We start from the raw sequence: 24719 nt of genomic DNA, 5'->3' as shown, positions 1-24719 counted from the left end.
GATGCACCGTGTGGGGCGGGTCCGGGCGTGCTGAGCGTTCGCGTCTGGGCACGCACTGCCTCTGTAAGTGCCGACAGAAGGGTCGCAGCCCACGCCCTCCCACCCTCCCGCAGTTGGCACCCACCTCCTGTCCCCTTCCATAAAGCCAGACCACACAGGGGCTCTTTGGTTTTTTTTTTTTTTTTTTTTTTTTGCAAAACATTCTTTTATTAAAAGAACAAGTGCTGTTTACGAACGGCCCTTCGTACAAATAACATCCGTTATACAAAGATACAAGATCCGGGTTATGCACAATTCCAGGCTTGGAGGTGGCAGAGGGGCATCGCCTTTGGGCTGAGGATATCAAGGTTTTAGAAAGAATGAAAAAGGAGCCCCTGGGTTTGCAATCTGTGGCTTCCCCTCCCTGCTCCCTTGGAAGGGTCTGCAACACGGAAACAGGCTGGGATGGAAAGGGGGAGGGACGGGAGCAGGGTGGGGTCTCCAGTCCCACCACCCAAGTCCCAAGTGGAGCTGGAGAAAGTGAACAAAGGGTAATGAGGGTACCCCTCGGTTCCCAAGTTTTCAGTAGATCAAGACAAAGTGGTCAGGAGCTAATCACACTCTCAATCTGGGTCGACGCAGCGGCAGAGAGCCGAGACCACTTTGCCCACCTTCCTCAGAATTCCCAGTTGAAGTTACCTCACTCATAGGCACCTCTCCCCAGGAAAATAAGTTGAGATAAAAGAGAACTGGGTGCAAGCTGCCTATCCCTAACTGGCCCGCGGCACACCAAGGAAGATGCTAGCAGGGGCACCTGTGCCTTTGGAAACCTGTCTGCATTTTCAATCTGGGAAAGAAGTGTGGAGGTTGCCCTTTCTCGGAGCTGGCCCCTGGCTTGGGCTCCTCTCATTTCTCTAGACCCTTCCTAAGAGTCTAGGGCAAGCACCTCCCTAGAACTCAGTATGAAGGGAATGGGCAGGAATCCCCTCATCAGCCTCAAGGTCAGGACACGTGAGGCAGCAGCAGACCCAGGAGCCTGAGGGGGAAAACCCACAAATAGGAAAAACAAACCCAGACAATCCTTAAAGTGTCACTGTCCACGGAGAGGATCCACCAGCTCTGAACTAAAACAGGGCCACACAGACACCCCCCACCCGGGCACAGCCCCACACTCGCACCCAGTGTCACACACACATGGACAGCCAGCCAGCCCTGTGGAGACCATGCTGTGGGGCAGGAGGCCAGACCTGAGGGCTGGTCCTGGCCCTGCCACTGAGCCCCATGCCTCTTCTAGGCTTGGAGCTGTCATCTGTGATGGGAAGAGCTGGCTGAAATGATCCCTAAAGACAGGTCCTTTCAGCGCTGTCATGCACCAGTTGTGACCCCACAGCAGGCACTGCCTCCATATGTACACCCACTCACACGTCCTCACCGAGGGTGGGAACACCTGACACTGCATGCTCCACACTCACACATCCTCGCTGAGGGTGGGAACACCCGACTGCATGCTCCCCACTCACACATCCTCACCAGGGTGGGAACACCACTCTCATGCGTTTTCAAACTCTTCTTCCGCTCTGCAAACCACATCCTTCCCCTCCCCTAGACAAAGAGATCTACAAATCTGGGTCTCTTCCCACCCCTTCCACCATCCAAATTCACTCTTGAAAAAGGGACTGAGGTTACAAAAGGGTGAGGTGGTTACCGCCATGCCCCTGGGCTGGCATCCTGCTCCTCCTGAAGCTTTTGAGACCTTTCCCATTGAAGCTCCCTCAAAAGAAGGAAATGCCACTTCTCTCCTGGGAGACTGGGGGAAAGAAGAGGGGCGTACCAATTCATACCCAACCTGGGCCCTGTCTCCAAATCTAACTGACCCGCCACAGTAGTCCAGCCTGGAGAATGCAAGCGGCTGGGGAAAGCTGGAGAACAGACACTTGGAGGCTAGAACCCCAGGTTTTGGGTTGGGTTGATGGAGGGAAGTGTTCTGAGCGGGGGTGGGGGGTCTTGGTTTCGGTGCACAGAATCGCTTGGACCTCTCACTCTTCAACACGGCAACCTTGGAGTAGATGTACTTCCCTTCCCTTCCCATCCAGAGAGAAGTTAAGTCTTGCTCTAAGTGGGCCAGCCTTGGGCAAGGGTGTGGTTGTGAAAGAGCAACTTTTCTAAGGATCTATGAAAGTTACTTTTCTTTTTTTTTTGAGACAGAATCTCACTCTGTTGCCCAGGCTGGAGTACAGTGGCACAATCTTGGCTCACTGCAATCTCGGTTCACTGCAACCTCAGCCTCCGAGGTTCAAGCAATTCTTGTGCCTCAGCCTCCCAAGTAGCTGAGATTACAGGCGTGCATCATCACACCTGGCTAATTTTTGTATTTTTAGTAGAGATGAGGTTTCACCATGTTGGCCAGGCTGGTCTCAAACTCCTGACCTCAGGTGATCCACCCACCTCAGCCTCCCAAAGTGCTGGGATTACAGGCATGAGCCACCACACCCAGCCTGAAGTTTACTTTTCTTTTCAGTGGTTTGGGGCAGGGAGTTATAGAGCTTAATAGATTAAAATGAATAAAATGCTGAATTCTAACATTTCTTTCTAACATATTTAGCATTAATAGAAAGTATTTCTGAGGTCATCACAACTGCCTCCCCCTCCCCCAAGCCCTTTGCAAGTGCCTAAGAAATTGCCTCTGAAGGATTCCCACCCCCTCCATTATCAGCTCCCTAACATCTTACAAAGTCTTATCAACAGGAATATTAATATTATTTTCAGTATCAGAAAAAAAACAACTGAGCAGCACAGGCAAAAATATATCTGCACTACGTTTCTGTCGTTGCCAAAAATATACACATCTTCTTTTATTAAAAAAAAAAAAAAAACCCAACAACAAAAACCCAAACGGAAACACACACAGAGAAATCCACACATGCAAAGAGACTGACAAGGCGGGAGCCTGAGGAAGCGGGAAGCGCCTACCCCGGGCTCCAACCCCAGTGCAACCGAAGGACACAGGCTTCGCCTTGCCTCTCGCCTCTCTCCTGACTGTCCATTCAGCTTCTGTGCCAAAGGCCAGGGCAGGCGGAGACTCTTTTAAGGTGAGAAGTGCCCACGACACCCTGGGAAATAGCTGGTGGGTGAGGGACAGTTGTTAGCTCAGCTTAGTGGCTCCCCTGGTTGGTGGGGGTAGGGTGCAGGAGGCAGGCTGGCTAATTCTGGGAGGGAGGCTTTTGCTAAAAGCAGTGGCATTTTCCCCCCTTAGCTCCCCCCGCCAAGCCCTGGGGCTCCCCTTGTGCCAGGGAAGGACCAAGCTATCAGTGGGGTAGGGGGCCCTAAGGGGGCCCTGAGACCATATGGGGTCAGGGGAGGGAAGGCAGGATATTACCCTGATTCAAAGCCCAAGTCCCCAGGGACTCTCCAATATTGGAGTACTGCTCTGGTTTTTGTTAAGCATTCATGCCCCAGAGAGGGACGAAAGTTGGTGAGGTGGGGAGCGTGCAAATAAGAGCTGGGAGCTCCCCTCTCTGGTGCTGCTTCACTGACCACTGCACCTATCCCTGCTCTTGGCTGCCCCGGGTCCAGGGGGAGAGAGGCAGGCAGGCAGGCAGACACACACACACACACACACACACTCTCTCTCTCTCTCACACACACACAGAGTCAGGCAGCTCCATCTCCCCACCCTCGGCACTCCTAAGTCCAATAGTGCAAACAAAGGGCGGGGCACCAAGCAAGGCCGGTGCCTCCCCGAACCTGCCCTCTCCTCCTCATCACCTGGGCCCCAAGAGGTTGAGGGCTGAGTGTGATGCTGTTCTGCCCCTTCTCCAGCCCCCGCCATCCGTGGGCTTTTACAAGCTCAGCTTGTGCCCCTGCGCTGGGAGGGAGGGATGGCAAGAAAAAGTCCAAGGGGTCCCTTCTGCCATCTGCCCAAGCTGGGAAGAAACTGCAGGTAAAGTGGGTCCAGCCCTTCTTCCGTAAAAGATTTCCCCTCGGGGACAGGCCCAGGGCCTCTTGCTCCACTTCTCCCCATTCAAGTGCTGATCCATTTCATGTGACAGGTCCAACGAACCCCTACTTCGGCCATGGCCCACTTTGCTCTCAGGGACCCCCAAAACATCTGCTGGGAGTGGAGCTCCTAGGTGGGCTTGTGGACTGTCCTTTCTCTGAGCCTCACAAAGCGGACAGTGCAGAAAGGGAAGGGGGCCAGATGGAAGGGGCTCCCCTCCAGTCCCAGTCCTCGGCACCAGGAGCTCGCCACACTCCCTGGACCTCAGCACTGGGTCGGGGCTCTCCAGGGTCTGGGCGCAGGTGCCTGCTCCAGGGTAGGACCCCTCAGGCCAGGATCTGCTCCCTCCACTTAGGGGGTCAGGAGGGGTGAGGGTGGATTTAGCCTTTTTCCTGGTTGGCTGAGGCTCCTTTGTCAGCGGTCTGGAAAGAGAGGGAGGGAGGCAGGGCGTGTGGGAAGTGTCAGGTCTAACCCCCAGATGAGAACAGCTTCCTGGAACAAGAAAGCTGCTGTGGGGTGCTGCTGAAGCCAGGCCAGTGGAAGCCTCTGGCCTGTGCTCTGAGGAGTGCGCACAAGGGCCGACGCGCAGGGCTGTGAAAACCACCCTGCAGAGGAGCGCCGGGTTGCATGGGTATGTGCCAGTCAAGGCTTGTGCCTTCAGGAGGAGGAGGGAGGGCCTTTCTGACATTGGCCTATCCAGAGGGTCATCATTTTCTAATTGGTCAGCTCAGAAACAAAATGGCCTTTTCTGATTGGTCCTCCCAGAGGAAGGCTGTTTTCTCATTGGTCGTTTTCCTCTTAGCCCATGCTTAGACTGGATCTTTCTTGGCTCTCCAGGAGGGCACCCATGTGCCAGTAGAGGCCCTGGGTTCTGAGGCAGGGCACTTTACTGACCTAGGGATTGTTTCTTTTCCCCTGCTGAGGCACCTGATGATAAGCCTTCTGACAATCCATCTCTGTCTAGCCCTCAGAGGGGAGACAGGAAGGCCCCAGGCCCCTTACTCACCCCTCCTTTGGGGCCACCGCCACTGCCATCTGCCCCCGACAGGCTGAGGAAGGGGTTGGTCTGGGCAGTGAGGACTGGAGGTCCGCCTGCGGCTGCCACTGCTGCAGCTGCAGCTGCTGCGGCCATGAGACTTGTGTTGTTGCCAAGTGAGGGAGCCACTAGGGCTCCGGCGGGCAGCAGGGGTGGAGCAGACGCCGTGGGCAGCAGGCCAGGGGTGCCCGCAGACAGCAGCGGGGTGGAGCTTCCTGCCAGCAGGCTCGCCATGGGCAGCTGGGAGCCCCCGGCCATCTGCAGGCGCTGCAGCTCCCGTTTCTGCTGGATCTGCTGGATCATCTGGTAGACAACAGTCTGGTGTTCCTGCAAGGAGGCCAGACTGCTTGTTGGGCAACAGTCCCAGGGGTCTCTTCCCTGCTGCTGCCTGCCCTGCTTGGCCGGGCCCCCACCCCATCACACTGGAACCAGGAGCCAAGAGGCCTGTAAGACAGTCAAGGTACTCAGCCTCGGTCTCCCCATCTAGACAAGAAAATGGTTGCACGCTATTGGTGTTTGCCAGCTGGGGCGCTGCCCGCCAAGAGCAGGGTATTTAACACCTCTGGCCCTGCCCACTGATTCACCCCTCAGCTGCCAAGACAACCACAGACACCTCCAAGTTTAAAAACAATAGGCTAATAGTTTTCTTTTTTTGAGACTGAGTCTTGCTCTGTCATCCAGGCCGGGGTACAATGGTACGATCTTGGCTCACTGCAACCTCTACCTCCCAGGCTCAAGCAATTCTGATGCCTCAGCCTCCCGAGTAGGTGGATTAGGCTCCTGCCACCACACATCTAATTTTTGTATTTTTAGTAGAGACGGGGTTTCGCCAAAACTATTGACTAGGTCGATAGTTTTCAATTTGCCGAGCATGGTGGCTCATGCCGGGAATTCCAGCACTTTGGGAGGCCAAGGCAGGCAGACCACCTGAGGTTGGGAGTTCAAGACCAGCCTGACCAACCTGGCGAAATGCTATCTCTACTAAAAATACAAAAATTATTAAATGTGTTCAAGGAAATTATAGTAAGATGAATGCATCTAATAAAAAAAAATACAAAAATTAGCCAGGCGTAGTGGCAGGTGCCTGTAATCCCAGCTGCTCGGGAGGCTGAGGCAGGAGAATCACTTGAACCCAGGAGGCGGAGGTTGCCGTGAGCCAAGATCATGCCATTGCACTCCAGCCTGGGCAACAGAGTGAGACTCAGTCTCAAAAAAAAAAAAAAAAAAAAAAAGTAAAACTTTTCTCCAAAGGTAGTTTCAGCTGACATGACATGAGATAAACCAAAGAAGCTGCTCTGGTTGAGTGGCGTCATCTGTGCAGCCACTTAGACCCTGGAGTTTCCCCTGAACGTCCTTGGGGCTGGGACTGAAATGCTCAGGACTAAGGACTTGCTGGCCTCCAGAGTCTCTCAGCAGGATGTGACCTGGGTATTACAGCAGGCCTTCCTCAATGCCCAGGGGACCCTGGGCATGATCTTATCCCCTTACCTCCCATGGATGCCCCACAGGGCCCAGCCCCAGTCCCACTGGCCCAGCCTGGAGCTTCCCCTCCTTCTCTCTGCTCCTGCCCTCTCCCAGCTGGCCCAGATCCTCTGAGATGAGCCCTTCCAGGCAGACCAAGGGGCACCTGAGGCAGGGAAGAGAGGAGCATTACCGGGGTCAGCTGCGGGGAGGCCAGGAGCTGCTGGAGTTGCTGGAGCTGCTGCTCTTGCTGCTGAAAGAGGTGTCTCTGCTGCTCTGTAAGGCTGAGGTGGGGATGGGGTTGGGGGACAACACACAGATCATGGCGGAGGGCCAGGGAAACACTCCTGCTCCCACTCCCAAGTCCCCAGACTCCATCAGACCCCAGGGAAGCAAGGCAGGGATGTGTGATCTTAGAGCACTGTGCTCAGAGGGTGCAGCGGGAGGGATACAGGTCTGATTTGGAAGAACTGTCCCGGAAGGAAATCCTGGAGTAAAGAACAGGAAGTAAACAACTCTTTGGTCCCCGGGGAGCTACCGTCCAGAGGACACTCATGTCTAACAGTCTGTGGAGTCCCTAGAAGCCAAGAGGTGACTAGGATTATATAACCTGTGAGACCAGAGGCCATTTTTCCTTTTAGGGATTGTGGGTGTTGTGGGGAGCATCCCTCCCTTACCAGAGCCAGCCCCCCACCCGGTTCCCTTTCCCAGGGCTGAGCTCTCCCTCACCTGTTGAGACAGCCTGGCAGCTGCAGCGTGGGGGCCCCGCCAGCCTGGCTCAAGCTTGCAGGGTTGGGGGCAGCGGCCCCATTCAACCCCCCAAGGAGCCCATTGAGGGGAAGGCCCCCACTGCCTGCCAGCCCCCCCAACAGCCCCTCAGCCATGGGCATGGCCCCCAGCCCCGCTGCCCCTGGTGCCCGGCCCAACCCGTTCTGCGGCTGGGGTGGGAGTGGGGCAGGGGCCCCAGGCAGGGCCAGGGGCAGAGTGGCAGGGCTCTGCTGGAGCAGGGGCAGCGGTGGGGGCGTGCTGTGGAAGGACAGCGACGAGCTGCTGCGGCTCGGGCAGCCTGAGTGTGGGTCCTGGGGAGGGAGGGGAAGGGAGGGGTCAGAGGGCCAGCATGAGCTTTCTGGCCCCTGGCCCAGCACCCACCAGCATTCTCACAGAGCACAGCAACCCCCACTTCACCCCCAGGCACCCTGGAAGAAGCAAGGTCCGGGGATGAGAGCTAAGAATCCAAACTGTCTTCACAAATCTTGTTTCCTGACCCTCTCCTGGATGCCCATTTAATAATGGACATCCTCATTTAATAATGGACAATGATGATGGTGGTGACCATCTAGTGAACCAGATCCTGGGCTGAAGGCTTGACCTGTGCTATCTTGCTATTCTCAATTTATGGGTAAAGCTATAGATTCTGCACAGGTTAAATAACTCTGCAGGCAAAAGAACTACAGCCGAGGTGAAAGCCTCAGGTTCAAATTCTATGTCCACGATTCAATGGCGTGGGTGACCTTGGGTTCAACCTATCTTAGTTTACTCATTCATAAGCTGGGGGTTAACAGTAGTACCTATTCCATACGCTTACGATGAAGACTAAGTGAATGCTTTAAAAAATCTCAGCACAGGGCATGACAAAGGGCAAGTGTGCAATTAATGCTGGTTATGATGATGATGATTACTGCCCAAGTCACACAGTTAATAAATGGCAGAGAGAGAACAAGAACCCAGTTTGTTGGATTCCAATAATAACCACAACACAACAATAGCAACTGCTATTCCAACCACCACCAATTACACAGGATTATTTTGCGTGAGGCGCTATAATAAACCCTTCACAAATACTCTCCAAGAAGCCCTCCCTAACCACTTGCTATCCACAGAAGCAGCCTTCCCCCGTCCTCCCTCTCACAGCTCTCAATTTCTCTCCACCCTAACATGTCTCCCAGTTGGTAATTACTCCTCCTTTGCTTGAGGTAGCCTATCTCAGAAGCAGCACTGTGCCAGTTTTGCTCACTGATTGCTTAGCCTGGCACTAAGTGGGCACCTCATAAATATTACTTGATTAAGGGAGGAATGAATGGATCAATCGATTGCTCAGCCAATCACTTCACTGCCCAGCCGCCAATTGCTGCAGGGTAGAGATGGGACCAGAAGAGCCTTGAGTTTCCCCCTTCTTCCTGCCCCACTCCTCGCAGTGCCCACCTCAGAAGAAGTGGACAGCGAGTTGTCCAGGCCGAGGCTGCTCTTTCCCGGAGGGCTCTTGCTGGTGCTCAAGGAGTCGCTGCTGCCTGCTGCGGGAGGGATATCACCGGCTGCAGTGAAGACCAGTCCGAAACTGCATGGCAGGGCCCTCTCTCCCGGGCTGGGTGGGATCCTCTTACCTTGGGGAGGCAGGCCATAGGGCCCAGAGACAGGGCCGTTGGCGGTAGGCAGGGCAGCAGGCAGGGCAGGGAAGGGCACAGAGAGCTGCACGTTGAGAATCTGCAGCCGCTCCTTCTTGGCCGTCAGGCTCAGGATCTGCTCTTGCAGCCGCTGGTTTTCCTTCTGCAGCGCGTGCAGCGCTTTCAGCATCTCCACGACTGCGGAGACAGCGAGGAACCTGAGGCCGGGGCGAGGAGGGGCGGGGCAGGGGCGGGGCCTGGAAGGGAGTCAGGGCTCAGCCCTCAAAAAGGAGGCGGCAGCCTAAGGAAAGGCACAGGTGAGCTCTGAGGAGAAAGGCGGGGCCTGGGGAGCCACGGGTGTGAGGACAAGGGGTGAAGACTGAGGCTGAGGTCGAGGCCACAGGGATCAGGAAAGAAGGGCGGAAACTGCGGTTTGGTAAGGTCGGGGCCCGGAGGCCAAGAGGGCCAAAGGTGGGGCACACACTGGCCAGGACCGGTAGCGTGGCCCGGCTGGGATGAGAGGTGAGGCCCGGGGTGGCAGAATCAAGGCTGGGGCAGGGCCTAGGGGCGGAACCTTAAAGCCTGGGGACCTCGGGGAGAAAGGTGACATTTGGGGCCCTAGGACAGGCGTTCCAACCGGTGCCACCCCTCCTCACTGTTGACGCCGGCTTCCCCGTCGCCCTGCTTCTCCAGCAGCTGCTCCATGTTAGTCGTCCCTGGGGCCGCCGGGTCTAACTGGCCGCCCCCGCAGGGTGCAGAGGCTGTCTGGTCGAAGAGTGCGGGGAGGCTGCTGATGGGGGACCTGCGGCCAGAGGGAACCTGGACTCAGCTGACCTGACCACTCCAGGCTCCTCCGTCCCTTCCCCCGTACCCCCGAGGGGTTCCAGCCCGCGCCCTCCTCTCTGCCCCTCCTCCCTCGGATGTCCCTCCAGCCCCCTGCCCCTCCTCCAGGCCGCCCCTTCCCTCACATGGAAGACAGACTCTCCTGGGGGGAGGTCCCCCGACACCGGAAGCTGCAGTCCTCCAGGTCTGGCTCTTGGAAGAAGGGAAGACTGGGATCAGAGAGGAGGAGTGCTCGCTGCCCCAGGGTCCGCGCCCCCGAGGTGGGTCTGGGATTGGGACCTCACCGCAGATCATCTTCCCCAAGAATTTCCAACCCCAGATTGGCAGTTCAAGGCCAGCGCTGAGGGCCCTGGCTTGGAAACCTTGCCCCTGGGAGGCAAACCCCGGGCGTCTGCTCTCTTTTCCCCCTCTAGGCTGAAGGCTCCACTGGCTTCTTTCAGATCCGCCACCCAATTCCTTTCCTGGGATCTTCGGAGTTATAGAAATTTATGGTCAAGACAGACCTGGATTAAACTTAAACCTGACACCAACTTGTGTGACCCTGGGCTCCTTCCTAACCAGCCTCTCTCAAGTGACTGTTATTATTAAAAGAAGATAATAAATGTGTTTAGCTGAAGAGTTTAGCTGGCATGTAGCAAGCCCTTAATCACTGCAGCTATTATCATAATTAGCTCTGTATGACTTTTTGCTTTAATCAGATCCCTAATTAGGAGGCAAAAACTCTTCCTTGGGCCACAGAATCCTGATCTGAGTTTTAACAAATATATCACCCTACTCTACCGTTCTAAAACGTGGAATCCTATTTGTCCCCTTTAAGAAGGCTTACCTGAGCCGGGAGCGTGGCTATAAGCCCTGCCTCCCAGCCTGACAGGTGGTCTCCCTGCACCAATCAGCTCTCTGGGGCTAGGCTGACTCTCCAGGGAGAGGGCGGGGCGCTTGTGTCCCGCCCCTTTAACTCCTAAATACCCGGAGAGGTTGGGCCCTTCGTAAGTGCTGATCCCAGGGACACACCAATAGGCCAACGGGGAGGCTACACTACACCAGTGAAAGCACTGGGATTGGAGTCGGGAGACCAGAATCTGAGTTTTGGCTCTGCCATTCCCTGCCTTGAGCGAGTCTTCCATCTCTGCCTTTTTCTTCTGTGAGATGGAGCAGTAACTGCCCTGCCCTGCCTTCTCATTGGGTTTTAAAGTGAAAGTGTACTCTGGTTTACTGCGTGTGGATTTTTTTTTTTTTTTAAGAGACAGATTCTCCCTATGCTGCCCAGGCTAGTCTCCTAAGTAGCTGGGATTATAGATGGCAGCCACTGCGCAAGGGTTTTGTTTGTTTTGAGACAGAGTCTTGTCACCCAGGCTGGAGTGCAATGCTGGGATCTCGGCTCACTGCAACCTCCGCCTTTCGGGTTCAAGCAATTCTACTGCCTCAGCCTCCTGAGTAGCTGGGATTACAGGCGCCCACCACCATGCCCAGCTAATTTTTGTATTTTTAGTAGAGACAGACGGGGTTTCACCATGTTGGCCAGGCTGGTCTCCAACTCCTGATCTCAGGTGATCCGCCCACCTCCCAAAGTGCTGGGATTACAGGCATGAGCCACCTCACCCAGCCTGTTTGTTTTTGCGGGGAGGGCAATGGCCAGAGGGAGAGGGCAGCCAGAAAGCTCTCCCATCCTTTTTGGGGTCACATGCAAGTGATGGGTATTAGACCTTTGGGAACGGGAGGTGGGGGGTCAGAGATTCACATACCTGTGTGGCTGCTCTCGGCTTGGGGGAGGAGGGGGTTAACGGCACCCATGGGGGTTCCAAAGACGTGGGTGGAAGGGAGGCTAAAGGTAGAGCCAGCCAGAGAAAACACCTGAGGGAGGGAGGCAGAATGCAGCCTGGCCGTTAGTCTTGAATCTAGGCACAACTGTGTGTACTGGGGTACAGGGGGCCAGGTGTGCTGGGGAGCAGAGTGGACCAGAGCCCAGAAGGAGGTCTGGTGGCAAAAGCCCAGTTGCTCCAATTCCCATGGAAGGCTGGAGTCCTCTGCCAGTCTGTCCCCAACCTGCCCGGGGAAGGAAGAGCCCAGGAGTCAGGTCTCACCTGAGTGGTGGAGATAGAAGCAGAGGAGTTGGGGAGGGTGCTGGTGAACGGGGATCGGCTGAGGCGGGGCAGGGCCGAGGTCCCTGGGGGCCCTAGCAGGCTGGAGGAGAGGGGGGTGCTGCAGACAGCCCGCAGCATCCCGCCAGTGTGGGAGATGGGGTCCTTATTACTGGTGTAGATGCCTGCAGGCACAAGGACAGAGGGAAGCACACAATTACCTCCACCCCTGATTCCTCCTCAGCCAGGTGGCTGCGACAGCCCCTCCCCAGCTAGAGTGCTCCCCAGGATCTGACTACACACCCTAGTCTAACCCTCTTGCTGCAAAGATGTCACTTTTTGCCTGGGTGACATCTGTTTGCTGTGCCTGCTTGTTAAACTGCCCTGCCTGGGGCTGGGGAACTCCTAGCTTTTCTAATCTCCTGCCCAAAACTTGGTAAAACCTGCTGGCAATCTGCCCCCAATCCTTTCCACTCCAGCCATGCATAGGGGGATGTCCTGGAGGTGACTGTCACCTCCTTACTCTAGCTTTTGGAGTGGTATCCATCCCATTTCCTTCTAAGTGCATGTGTAAGCTCTGTTCCTCACTAGACTGGCTGGGCCCTGAAATGCCGTCCATCCCCAGGGGTCACTAACCTGCCCCTAGCAAGGGGGACTCCAGGCTCAGGCTGGGCAAGCTCCCAGAAGGCCCAAAGGTTCGGGAGGCCAGACCTCCCAGGCCAGAACTGACCAGGGAGCCTCCGGAGAAGGGTGAGGCAGCAGTGGCGGTAAAGCCAGCCAGCTGGGCACTGGGCAAGGACGGGGTAGCCAGGCCCCCAGTGCCCTCCTTGTTTCGGCTGCCCTTGGGACGGCCTGGCCCATGGCGGCTCCTCTTGCTGGCTTTGTGCTTCTTCTCCTTCAGGCCTGTCTCAGGGGTCTCCTCAGCAGGCACAGGGGTGGCACTCAGTGTGGGCATCCGCTTGTGGGTGCCTGCTGAGGCCCCAGACCCCGTGACGTGTGGAGACTTATAGTCCCCAGGGGAGGGCGCCCGGGTCCGGCCTGAGCTGGAGGTGGTGGTGGAGAAGCGCATGATGGGCCCAAAGCCAGAGAAAACCACCTTCTGCTCAAAAAGGTCAGCCTTGGGGGGCTCCGGGGCTGAGGGAGAAGGCGGGGCTGAAGCGGCGGGGGCTGTGGGCTTGGGGTACTTGTCCTCCTCTGGCTGTTCCAGCTTGGGGAATGCAGAAAATTCAGGGGAGCTCTGCAGGGACGAGACTGCACAGACAGAAAACAGGGTTACAGCTGGAACCCGGGTCCTCTCACTCCCTCCCACTCCCGCGTGTACTGGCGGGAGAGAGCTCTGGTCCAGGAATGGGAACACTTGGGTTTCCTGTCCCAGTTCTGCCACTGTCTGTGTCCTGGGATGAGTACCCCGACCCCTCCAGCTTTCCCACCTGTAATAAAATGGGGGAGAGTAACTCGCACCCCACTGGCCTCACCAGATGACTGTAGGGATTATAGGAGATAATGTTAATGAGGGTGCTGGCAAAATGGCACCTTGCAGCACAAATGCAAGGGATAAGAATACTGTTATGGGGTAGGCGGGGCAGCCCCTGATGGGGAGAGGAGGAGAGTTCTGGCTCAAGAAGGAAGGACTGAGGGGCAGGTTTGGAGAGGAGTGACTTGGTGGGGATCCCCCATCTTTATCCTTGTAGATATGTACATGGATAATATACATGTAGATATGTACATGTAGATGTACATGGAACCATGTAGAAGTAAATGAGATGCAAACCAATAATGCAAAGTCCCTCGCCAGAAAAGCTCAGGACAGAAGGCTGTCCCCACTGCACTCCCAGCCTCCTTCCGGATGCCCACACTCACCTGCAGGCTGGAAGGGCCCCCCAGAGGAGGAGGAAGAGGAGGAGGAAGAGGAGGAGGCGGAGGTAAAACTGCTCACACCTTTCCCACTGCTCAGTTTCTTCCCCTTATGACTCAGGCTATGGCTGGAAGACTTTTTCCCCTTTGAGTCCCTGCTGCTCTCAGAGGTCTCCTGCGTGCTGGCCTCGTGGTGGGAGGAAGAGGAGGCCGAGGAGGAGACCTGAAGGAGAGGAAAAGAGAAGGCTCGATACCAGCTGCCTGGGCCGTGCTGATCCTGGCATGGGAGTGAAGCAGGAGGGCAAAGGATCTGGCTCAACTGGGAGACCCCACAGCTAGCTACATGAAGGACTTCTGGGCAGGGAGTGGCTGGGAGCTCCTAGACCAGGGATATGGGGAGGCAGCTGTGGAACTCCTGGGTGTGAGGCAGAGGGGAATTCACTGAACCCAAAAAGGTGTCTGTCCTTCACCCCAGGTGGGAAGATGGAGGGTGAGGGAGAGATGACAACAGTCCCAGAGTCAACTGATTTACTCATTGGTCCATTAATTCATTGAATACTTAGGCTGCGTGAGAGGGCTGGACCTATGCTAGCAGTGGGGGGCAGAGAAGAGGACCCACAGGAGAATGGGTTTCTCTGATGCCATCCTGGAGCCCTCCGGCTGCCACCCCAAACTTCAGCCTCCTGGTCTCCCACCCATTCTCTGACCACCCATGGTCTTCCTAGACGACCTGAGATTGCACACACTAAGCATCTGCCAGGAGAGCCTATCCTTACTCTTCCTGGGAAATTTCTCGTCCTTTAAAATCCAGCTTAGAAGTCCCTCTTCCCTGAAGCCTCCCTAAATACCTCAGGTACAACAAGGCACTCTGTCCCCTTGCTTCCAGAGCCCTGTGCACACATGACCACATGTCAACAGCTGCCATTCTGCACTGAAATATTCTGTCCTGTGTCTGAGGCACCAGAAACCAAGGAGAGCAGCAGGGTGGCAATTGAAGGAGCATGGGCTCTGGAGTCGGGCAGGGCAGGGCAGGGCATGAGCCTGGGGGGCTCTGCCCTTCACCACCTACTTTTTTAATATTTATTTTTTGAGAGAGAGTTTCACTCTCGTTGCCCAAGCTGGAGTGCAGTGGTGCAATCTTGGCTCACTGTAACCTCCACCTCCCCGGTTCTAGCGATTCTCCTGCCTCAGCCTCCCAAGTAGCGGGGTCAAAGGTACCGGCCATCACACCTGGCTAATTTTTTGTATTTTTAGTAGAGATAGGGTTTCACCATGTTGGCCAGGCTGATCTCGAACTCCTGACCTCAGGTCATCCACCTGCCTTGGCTTCCCAAAGTGCTGGGATTACAGGAATGAGCCACTGCACCTGGCCTCACCTCCATGTTATACTGTGCAATGTCTCAACCTCCATGAGCATCAGTGTCCTTATGGGGAGTACTAAGAGTATGTGGTGAATGAGAATCAGCGTGATGCCAGATACATGGTCTGAAGTCAATAAGTGATGAGGTGTTCCATGGCAGCAAGTGCAGAGACAGGGCTGTGGGCTGGTGAAGAGCACAAGCCTTCACCCAGACTGCATTTGAATCTCAACTCTACCACTTTACTCGCTGTGTGCTTTTAGGCAAATATTTAACCTCTCTGTGCCCCATGATCTTCATGTATTAAATGGGGTTCATAAATTACCAACTTCATTAGATTATTTTGAGTATTAATGAACTAATCTCCACATGTCCTTCCATCTCCTGGTTGTAGAACATAGTCTGGCATGCTGTGAGTTTGGGCTTCAGGCTGTTGCCAGGGATGGCCCTTTTCCTCCTGGTAGCGATGACCAGATATTCAGTTACTGGTGCTGAACAGACTAATGCTGAAGGGAGACTGGACAGAAACGACAGCTATCCTGCACTGCCCCTCCTGGGCGGAGTCCTGGTCTCTGTCTTCCTCTTTGTTCTTTTCAACAGCTGGAGTTCTGAAGGGAGCCAGATGTGGTTCTGAGAGCAGGGAAAGAGGGGCTGGGGGGAAGGGTAGCTGAACTGCTGGGGTGAGTAGAGGGGGATGGGCAGAGTTCTCTGGCATGTCCAAGGGACATCACATCCAGTTACTGGAGAAACTCCCAGATCCCTGGCCATTTCTTGCCACCTGCCTACAGGCCCCTGGAAAGGTCAGAGACCATGAATGACAAGCTCTCCAGGTGAGCCAAGGGAAGCAGGGAGGGGAGAGGTTTACTGGGGCAGTTGCCACAGCAACATCACCCTGGAAACCTGATACCTGAGCCTCCTGCTAAGGTGCCCAGAGCTCTGCCCACTGTTTGACGTGGGGTGGAGGTGAATGGGCACTAATGGTGACAGGAGGAAGCAGTTTTTCCAGCTCCCCCCATCCTCCCTGGTTCTCTTCCCATGGGGAGGGCAGGCTGCAGGGAGCCGGAGGGTTGCTCCAGCTTGGATGAGTCATTCCCTGGCCTAGGGTAGGCCCTGCCATGGCTCATCCAGATGTTGCCCATTTCTGGAGGCAGGCCTGACATGTGATGCCCTGCTGGGAAGGGTGGGATGAGTGGGAGTTTTGGGGTACTGTCCAGGGGCCTGACCCCCATGCCGCCTTGGTTGGAACTTTCAGCCCCTCTAACCAGCATGGAGTGGGATCTGGGTTGGGTGACAAGCTTTAGGTGTCCTCCTGATGGGGGTGGGGGATGTCCTCTACCTAACTCTGGAGACGTGGGCCCTAGAACTTGGAGAACAGCCCTGAGTGCTCTGTCTCCATTCTGCAGACAATGGCCCAGGGCCAAGGCCCTCTGTCTGTACAGAGGCAGATGGGAACATGTGGCAGCCAGCACCCCAAACCCCAAATCCCATGGTTGGCCAGTGATTGGTGGCCCCTTCTAGGCTGGAAGAAGGAATACAGGGTGTCGGGTGGGAGGGGAGTGGCATTAACCTGAAGCTGTGGGGAGGGCGTCCAGGTCTCTAGCTCCCCAACCTCTTGCCCGTCGCCTGCTGCCCCAGACCCACACACCATCCCTCCTGAGCGTGGGCAGCAGTACCTTGTCAGCAGTGGGGACCACAGGCGGGGTGAGGATGCTGGGGGGCGACTCAGGCCGCTTCTTGTGCTTCTGTTTAAGGCGTTCTTTGTCCTTTCGACTCTGGAGAGGGAGAGGTGACCAGATATTGTGCTGGGGGGTGGTCTGGGCGAGGATATACATGGTGTGTGGGTGTGAGGAGCTGAGCCCCTCTCAGGGATGGGGTTCTGTGGGCATTATCTCCCTCCGAGGAAGGATGGGGAATGGGTGGGGCAGGAGCAACTCAGGCAAGTTTTAATGAGAGCCAAAGGCTCCCCCCGACCCCCGCACTGGCTAAAAATAGCCTGTCCCATTATCACGCCAGTGCCACAGAGCACCATGCGCGGGTGCACACACCTGCAAGGGTGTCCACCTGGGACACAGCTGCACAGAGGGACAAGAGCAGGGCATGCTGTGCTGTGTGGCTCAAGGGAACGCTGGCATGAGCACTTACATACTAGGTGGCACATGGCTGGACCACAGAGACGTGTGCAACGTGCAGAGCCACGTGTCTGGGGCTTGGGGGACACTGTGATGTCATGGGGAGGACCCAGAGGAACCACTAACACAGTCACAGAGAAGTCAAGCTCCCACCTCACCCTCTAGGCCCCCCTCTCCTGTTTCACTTCATCAGCCCCCTCCTGCCCTCAGTGGCCTCAGAGGAAGGAAGAGGGCAGGGCAGAGACCTTGGGGGCACCTCCTAATGGCTTCTTTTTTTTTTTTTTTTTTTGAGACAGAGTCCCACTCTGTCCCCCAGGCTGGAGTGCAGTGGCATAATGTCAGCTCACTGCAACCTCCAACTCCCAGGTTTAAGCAATTCTCTTGCCTCAGCCTCCCAAGTAGCTGGGATTACAGATGATCACCACAATGCCAGCTAATCTTTTTTGTATTTTTAATAAAGACAGGGTTTCTCCATGTTGGCCAAGCTGGTCTCAAACTCCTGACCTCAGGTGTTCCACCCACCTCAGCCTCCCAAAGTGCTGGAATTACAGGAGTGAGCCACCATGCCCAGTCATGATGTCTTCCTGAGCCATGTTTGTGAGTCTCTGAGTTCCCCTGTGGGAGTGACAACCAGGGTTGGGGGGGCGGTTCTACCTTCTTCTGGCCCCTCTCATGGTGGGTGGGGTGCTTCTCCTGCTGTGTAGATGGTGAGGTTGACCTGCTTCTCCTGCCAGAGATGAAGCCACTGCCACCTCCCCCCATGCTGCTGCTGCTGCTGCCACCTCCTCCTCCTCCTCCAGAGCCTCCTCCGCCTCCCCCGCTGCTGTGCCGGGATGTCTTCTGGGGGAGAGATTTGAGAGGAATTGCAGACCCTCCTTGCATGGGCTTAGGGAATGCTTCCAGAAGGTTAGAGGATCCTGATCCTGGGGGTCAGTCCCAGTGCCCTGTCCATCACTAAGAGGACCTCATGTCCTCTATGATGCTCTGCTCAGCAGAAGGGTGTTCTCCAGCCTGAAAGTCCTAGCATGTCCCAGCCAGCTCGTCCGAAGTGCAGTGTCAACCACTGAGGCCCAAAAGAGGCAAGGACGCATCTTGGCCCCCGTGAGCCCAGGTGGAGGTGAGACTGGGCCCGGGTCTTTCACTCTTTCCCTGGTGCCCTCTTGGCTGACTGAGCCTCGGCCCGTTTCCACCTCCTTCCCCAGAGCAGAGGACATGCAGGGATCTCTCGTGGGGAGTCACTGCTCCCCTGCACTCCACATCCAATCCTCCCTCCAGATGCTTGGCTCAGCTATCACTCCCTTCTCCTTTTTCCTGGCCTCTCCCCTCCACCAAACACAGTGGTTCCTCCTGTCCCTAAGGATATGCTGCCCTGAACTTGAAGAAAGGGGGAAGTAAATGTCAACACAACCCAAACCACCCTCATGCTGCCTCACCTTCCAGCGCCTGCCTCCCCATTCTCTCACGACAGACCCAGCCTGAAGGCTTCACCCTCCCCAGGCCTGGAGCTGCTCCCTCTTAGGTCACCAGCTACCTCCCAACTGCCAAATCCAGGGGCTAATTTCAGGCCGTGTCGACCGGCAGCTCCCCCGAGTTGGACACCGCTCCTACCCGCAGAGCCTCACACCCTGCAAGGCCCCCTCTTTCGTGGCCCACCTGACCTATCCTTGTGGACCCTGGGATTCCAGCCCCTGCCTTATAAGCCTGGGGCTGCCATTAAACCCTGACCAGGAGTCTGACACCCACCAAATCTGAATGTCTCCACGTGGCGCCTCCTGCAAACCAAACCAAGCTCACTTACCTCATTCTAAGTTATCATCAAACCCTGAAACCAAGGTGACCATATAACTTATGACCCAAACCTGGACACTTTCAAAGATGAAAGAGGGGAACTATTCATAATTACATGAGGGCAGCAGGTATGAACTGGGACTATCTGGAGCAAATCAGGACATGTGTTCCCCCTACAGAAGCCAGCTGCACCCCTTGTTCATGGTACCCCCAGGTATTCAAGCTCCATTCACTCGGTGTCTAGAGCCTAGATCCTAAATGTCACCCCGACTCCTGCTTCTCAGCTACTCCCATGATTAGGCAAGTCTCCCTAGAAATGGTTCTAGCATCCAGCCTTACCCCTCCATCCCCCTTCTTGCAGCTGTCTCCCAGCCACCAGCCTCAGCCCTTCTGATCCAGCCTCACAGCGGCTGCCAGGGTAATCTTCCTAAAAAACAAATCTGATCATGTTACTCTCCTGCTTACAAGTCCTACAAGCCTGTGGCTAGGGGGTAGATCCAAGCTGCCGCCAACTGCTCCAGAACACCTCACAGCTTCTGGGACAAAGTCTCTCTATGAACACAGTGCCACCCTTTCCAGCCTCTCCCTGGGCCCCTGAAGCCTGGGGTGTACCTGGAGACAAGTCCAGCTTGGGCCCTGCTTTCTTACCTTATCTCCTGCCTCTTCCCCACCGAACACCCCGTTCTCCTGCCACTTACCCCTGCCCTTCCTCCTCTCAGGACTCTCTGTCCACACCAGTCCCTCTGCCTGGGACTCATTTCTCTGTTTGGCAGTCTCCCAAGGAGTTTTCAAATCAGTCTGCCCATTTTAAATCCCATCTACCCGCTGTGAGGTTAAGTTATATAACCTTAGTGAGCCTTAGTTTACTCATCTGTAAAATGGAGAAAATATAGCATACCTAGTTCTTAGGGCTGGTGGGGGGACCACACAAAACATCACACGGGAAGAACTTCATCCTGAGGCAGAGGCATAGTAAATGTTGCCTCCCACACAAACGTTGGCTCTTATTTTGATTTCCACCTCCACTCAGCTTAAATGCTACCCCTTCCTTGAAGCCTCCCAGACTGCGACAGGCAGGGTCTGAGCTCTGTCTTCTGGGACAGACTGCCGGTCCAGCTCTGACCCACACCCCTGAAGCTGTACTTTATTCCTCATCAAATGAAGAGCTCCTCTCAGGCAGGGACCGGGTTCTTTCCCTCTGTCCTCCCAGCACCAGGCACTGGCCTGGCCCAGAGCCCATGCCCTCTAACCATCTAACCATCTAACCATGACTGGCTGAGCCCTCGCAAGCTGACAGCGGGACTCACCATCTTGCTGAAATGGTATTTGCAGTAGCCGCAGTATTTGACGTTGTCCACCTCCAGCACTTCCTCCTCACACAGCAGGCCTGCCATCTGGGCACTAACCAGAGAGGTCAGCCTGAGACGGTTGTGGCCACAGATCAGACAAGCCACCTTCCTCCCCCACTCCTGGACCCCTGCTGAGGTGAAGCAAAAACCATCCAAAGAAAGCACTGCCGCCACCAACAGAGACAGCAGCTAGGATGAGCCCCATCAGTGGCCATTCGGGACAACCCTGGGGGGATCGAGGTGGGGGAGTGGGAAGGGGGTCTCACCAGGTGACGTGGAAAGCTTGTCGACATCCATGGCGGTTACAGGTCATGCAGGCTCCCGAGGCTGCCTTGCTCTCCCGGCCCTGCTCCTCGCAGATGTAACAGGTCTGCAGGACAGGGCACAATTGTCCCCTCCTCCAGGGAGCCCCTGTCCTACTGATGGTCCCTAGGCTACCCCCCATTCCATTTTCTCCCTACAATCTTAGCTCAGTGCTATCCAATAGAACTTTTTTTTTTTTTTTTGAGATGAAGTCTTGCTCTGTCGCCCAGGCTGGAGTGCAGTGGTGCAATCTTGCTCACTGCAACCTCTGCCTCTGGGGTTCAAGCGATTCTCCTGTCTCAGTCTCCTGAGTAGCTGAGTACCCTCCTGAGTAGCATGGCGCCTGCCACCACGCATGGCTGATTTTGTATTTTTAGTGGAAATGCGGTTTCATTGTGTTGGCCAGGCTGTTCTCGAACTCCTGACCTCAGGTGATCCACCCGCCTTGGCCTCCCAAAGTGCTGGGATTACAGGCGTGAGCCACCGCGCCCGGCTCCAACAGAACTTTCTGCAATGATGAAAAAACTCTGCGGTCTGCACTGTCCAAGACAACTGCTATCAGTCACATGAGCTATTAGCACTTGAACTATGGCTAGTGTGACTGAGGAACTAGATTCTAAATTGTGTTTTGTTTTGTTTTGTTTTGAGACAGTCTCCCTCTGTTGCCCAAGCTGGAGTGCAGTGGTACCATCTCAGCTTACTGCGACCTCCTACACCTCCCGGGTTCAAGGGATTCTCCTGCCTCAACCTCCTGAGTAGCTGGGACTACAGGTGCCCACCACCATGGCCAGCTAATTTTTGCATTTTTCTAGAGACAGGGTCTCATCATGTTGGCCAGGCTGTTCCCAAACTCCTGACCTCAGGTGATCCACCCACCTCAGCCTCCCAAAGTGCTGGAATTACAGGCATGGGCCACCTCGCCCAGCCTGTATTTAATTTTGATTAATTTATGTAGCCACCTGTAGCCAGCGGCTACTATGCTGGATGGCACAGTCCGTGGATGGTGAGCTCTGAAAGGCCAAGGCTGGTGTCTGTCTTGCTCACTGGGGAGCTTGTGTCGCCTCTGCGCCTCTGGCTAAGCTTTCTTCTGCCTGGAACCTGGGGGCCCTCACCATCCTGAGGCTGGCTCCTTCTCATGCCCCAGGTCTCAGCCTAAAGGTCTCCTTCCTTGACCATCTGGTTTAAAGTAAGCCCCCACCAGGTCTTTATTTTAGTGTCTTATTTTCCCCACAGCACTTATCACAAATTGTGTTTACTTTATTTGCTTCTTTACTGATATTTACAATCTTCGCATCCAAGAACTTGTGTTCCACTGAGCGGGCACCACACCTGTCTTCTGTGTCTGATCAGCACAGAACAGAGTGTGCCAGCGAACAAATGAATGAACTACCTGTGAAGGTCTACCCTCTGGCAGAACTACTGCAGGGGAGCCTATTATTTCACCTGAGTGCCAGGGCACGAGTGTGTCTGTCCACAGAAGGGTGGTTCACTAGTAGGTACCAACCCACCTCCCAAGTTTCCTGACAGTGCTGGTTGGACAGAATCAAATTACACTAGATGAAGGAAGCGCTGGAGGAACCCATAGATGGGAGGGAACCCATAGGCGACAAGGTGGGGGGCCGCTGACCTTGTTGAAGCGATCATGAGGCACGTACTGCAGCACGATGGGCTCCATGGTAAGCACGTTGGCAAACTGCACCTCAGGGATGTAGAGGGCACACACCACATGTGCCCAGCCTGGGGCAGTGTGGGGGTGGCCTCAGCTCTGGATGGCAAGCTGGAGACCCCACCCCTCATGACCCCACACTGCAGACTGTCCCCTCCTCCACAGCCTTCCCATCAGATTCCAGCACGAGCCCGGGACCAACGAGCCCCCAACCCAGTCCACTCCTGCCTTCCCAGACCCTGCTCAGGAGCCCTTGCTGACCTCAGCAGATGAGCCCGCCTCACCTCCATTATCAGTCCTCTTCAATGCCCCATCTTTGTGTGGGCACAGCTCACACCTCTGCCAATGCAAGGGTGCACAGGGGTTGGGGGATCTGCTGAGCTGGGCCCTCCCTGAATACATTCAAGGGGTCCCAGCCTGAAATGCTAAGCTCTAGGGGGATCAGTGGGGCTACAGTGGAAACAGAATTGGCTGTGAGTTGGACTGTTGAAGATGAGGAAGGGACGTGAGATTCATTAGTTTTCCCACTATTTTTCAACGAGTAAGAAACTTCCCATAATAAAACAGTTGAAACAGAAAAAAACCAAAGCCCCATGCCTGAGGTGGGGCAGAGGGAGGGATGAGTGTGAGGCAGAGATGGGGCTGGAGATAGGTGTGCAGGAAACAGGAAGTCTGTGCGGCAGAGCTAAGTCCCACCCAGCCTCAGCCTCAGAGTCCCCGAGCTCAACCCTAGCCGCTCAGGTGTGTGGGAGGGGCCCAGGGAGTGGAAGGGGATAGTGTGGAACTCACCACCCTGGCTGCTCGCTCCTGAGATTCACATTTCCGGCAGAACCAGGGTCCCGTTGGCACCTGAACGATGCCATAGCAAGCTGAGGGTGGGGAGGGCAGTCTCTGAGCAAAGCTGTCAGCCAGTGGCTTTTTCCCAGGGTAACTGGGGGAAGGCAGTGACTGCAAAGGACTAGAGCCAGTTCCAGCAGTGGGGGCTGCACCCCAGTCTGGGGGTCACACACTCAACAGCAGTCCTGCCTGACCACACACCACCAGCCTTCAGCCACACAAGCAACTACTCCAAACAGGGCGGGAAGTCTGAGTCTTTGACCTTAAACTTCCAGAAGATCCTCCCCCCACGCCCTTTCTGGACTTGCTTCCAAGCGGACCAGCCATCAGAATTAAGAATAGAGAAAACCAGAGGGGACAACAGTCACGACCGTGAAACACGTTTTGTTGTTGTGGGCGGGGGGATTTCTTAAAGGGCCAGTGAGGGACGAGGTGGAGAAGTAGGGGGTCTAGGGACCTCATTTCTACCTCTGAGTATCACAGAATCAGGTGAAAAGTCAAGGCCGAGGGCAGGTGCAGTGCTGGGAACCGAGAGGAGCGTGGCGGGAAGAGCCCCCGGCCACAACATTCAGGGTTGTCCCAGGAAGAGGGGGCCCGGCTGCCTGTGCTAGGCAGGCGGGAGATGCCAGCCTGCGCCCTCGGCAAGATTCCTCAAGGAGTTAACTCCCGAACCATGTGCTGCTGGGGGAAACTCCAAGCCTCCCTCTTCTCGATTCCGGCCCCCTGCACAACCTCTCTCCCAACCTCAGCTCTTCCCTGGCGGATTTTAGGAGTCCCTTCTCCCCTGGGACCCTTCTCTTCCCTTGCCAAGTCCGCTCCTCCCAGTATCCGGAAGCGAGGGGGGATGACGCCCCCCCTTGACCTCTTCCTCCCGGAGCTGGGACCAAAATAACCCGGCGCGGGAGGGAGGGGACACCTCGCAGGTAAACATTTCCCGGGCAGCCCCGACACCGGCGCTGTGGGGCTCGGGGAGTTCACTCATTGCTTCCTAGACTCTCCCCAAACTCCCTCAACTTGGGGTGGGGGGCGCGGAACTGGAACAATAGGCAAGAAAACAATGCCTGACCCGGTCTTCCAGGACCGGGCGGGGGGAACCTCCCCACGCCTCCCTTCCCTTCAGGTGGGGTGGGGGAGGGGCGCGCGACCCCGGGAGGTCTCCGGAGGGCGCGGCCGGGGGCGCCCCGCGCACGCCGCCCCCGGGGTCCCGCCGCCCCCCGCGGGCCACCCCCGTACCTTGGTGGACGGCCACGCTGCACGCGTGCCCATCGCAGTAGACCAGCGGGTTCTCGGCCCAGCCCCTCTCGTCCGAACATACGCAGCAGCCTCCTACCATCTCCTTCATACTCCCATGAGCTCCCTCCGGGGCTGGGGCTGGGGGCCGGCCGGCGGGGGTCGGGGGTCAGGGGGGAGGGAGGGAGCGGGGGGGCCGCGCGCCTCCTCGCCCCCTCCTCCTCTTCCTCCGCCGCCGCCGCTTCTTTTCTTTGCCTCCTCCTTCCTCCTCCTCCGCGTCCTCCTCCTCCTCCTCCTCGCTCGCTCTGTCTGGCCGCCCCCCCCGCCGTGCTCTCGCCCTCATGCCCCGACGGGCCCCCCCCCACAACAATGAGACTCGCGCGCTGGGCTCGCCCCCTCCGCGCCGCTCGCCCGGCTCCTAGGGCCGCCC

The 24719-nt window shown here is 56.1% G+C and overlaps 1 protein-coding gene and 1 long non-coding RNA gene across 4 annotated transcripts; one reads left to right on the top strand and one right to left on the bottom strand.

Moving 5' to 3' along the window:
- Nucleotides 1–164: 164 nt before the first annotated feature.
- On the bottom strand, nucleotides 165–24409 carry MLLT6 (MLLT6, PHD finger containing). Of its 3 annotated transcripts, none has more exons than XM_035301425.3 (20): nucleotides 24293–24409; nucleotides 23012–23091; nucleotides 22507–22561; nucleotides 22184–22293; nucleotides 20520–20623; nucleotides 20212–20305; nucleotides 17771–17956; nucleotides 16661–16759; nucleotides 13636–13852; nucleotides 12412–13026; nucleotides 11779–11960; nucleotides 11440–11548; nucleotides 9823–9889; nucleotides 9511–9656; nucleotides 8855–9052; nucleotides 8676–8764; nucleotides 7203–7552; nucleotides 6667–6757; nucleotides 4983–5339; nucleotides 165–4398 (listed from the first exon to the last, which is right to left on the bottom strand). In XM_035301425.3, exons 1-20 carry the CDS (start codon nucleotides 24399–24401, stop codon nucleotides 4357–4359), a joined length of 3300 nt encoding a protein of 1099 aa, XP_035157316.1. In that variant the 5' UTR covers nucleotides 24402–24409; the 3' UTR covers nucleotides 165–4356. The 3 variants fall into 3 exon arrangements, with proteins under 3 accessions (XP_035157316.1, XP_035157317.1, XP_035157318.1); XM_035301426.3 differs by having other exon boundaries at nucleotides 17771–17953; XM_035301427.3 differs by lacking the exon at nucleotides 7203–7552.
- Nucleotides 9845–10227, top strand: LOC118153848 (uncharacterized). The gene is made up of 2 exons (XR_004743492.3): nucleotides 9845–9957; nucleotides 10111–10227. It is a non-coding gene; the product is annotated as an uncharacterized LOC118153848 (long non-coding RNA).
- Nucleotides 24410–24719: the final 310 nt, after the last annotated feature.

Source organism: Callithrix jacchus, chromosome 5 (genome assembly GCF_049354715.1).
Source record: "Callithrix jacchus isolate 240 chromosome 5, calJac240_pri, whole genome shotgun sequence".
In the NCBI taxonomy this organism is placed as follows: Eukaryota; Metazoa; Chordata; class Mammalia; order Primates; family Cebidae; genus Callithrix; species Callithrix jacchus.
Note: the sequence above shows the minus strand (reverse complement) of the source record. Positions and strands in the feature narration are given on the sequence as shown.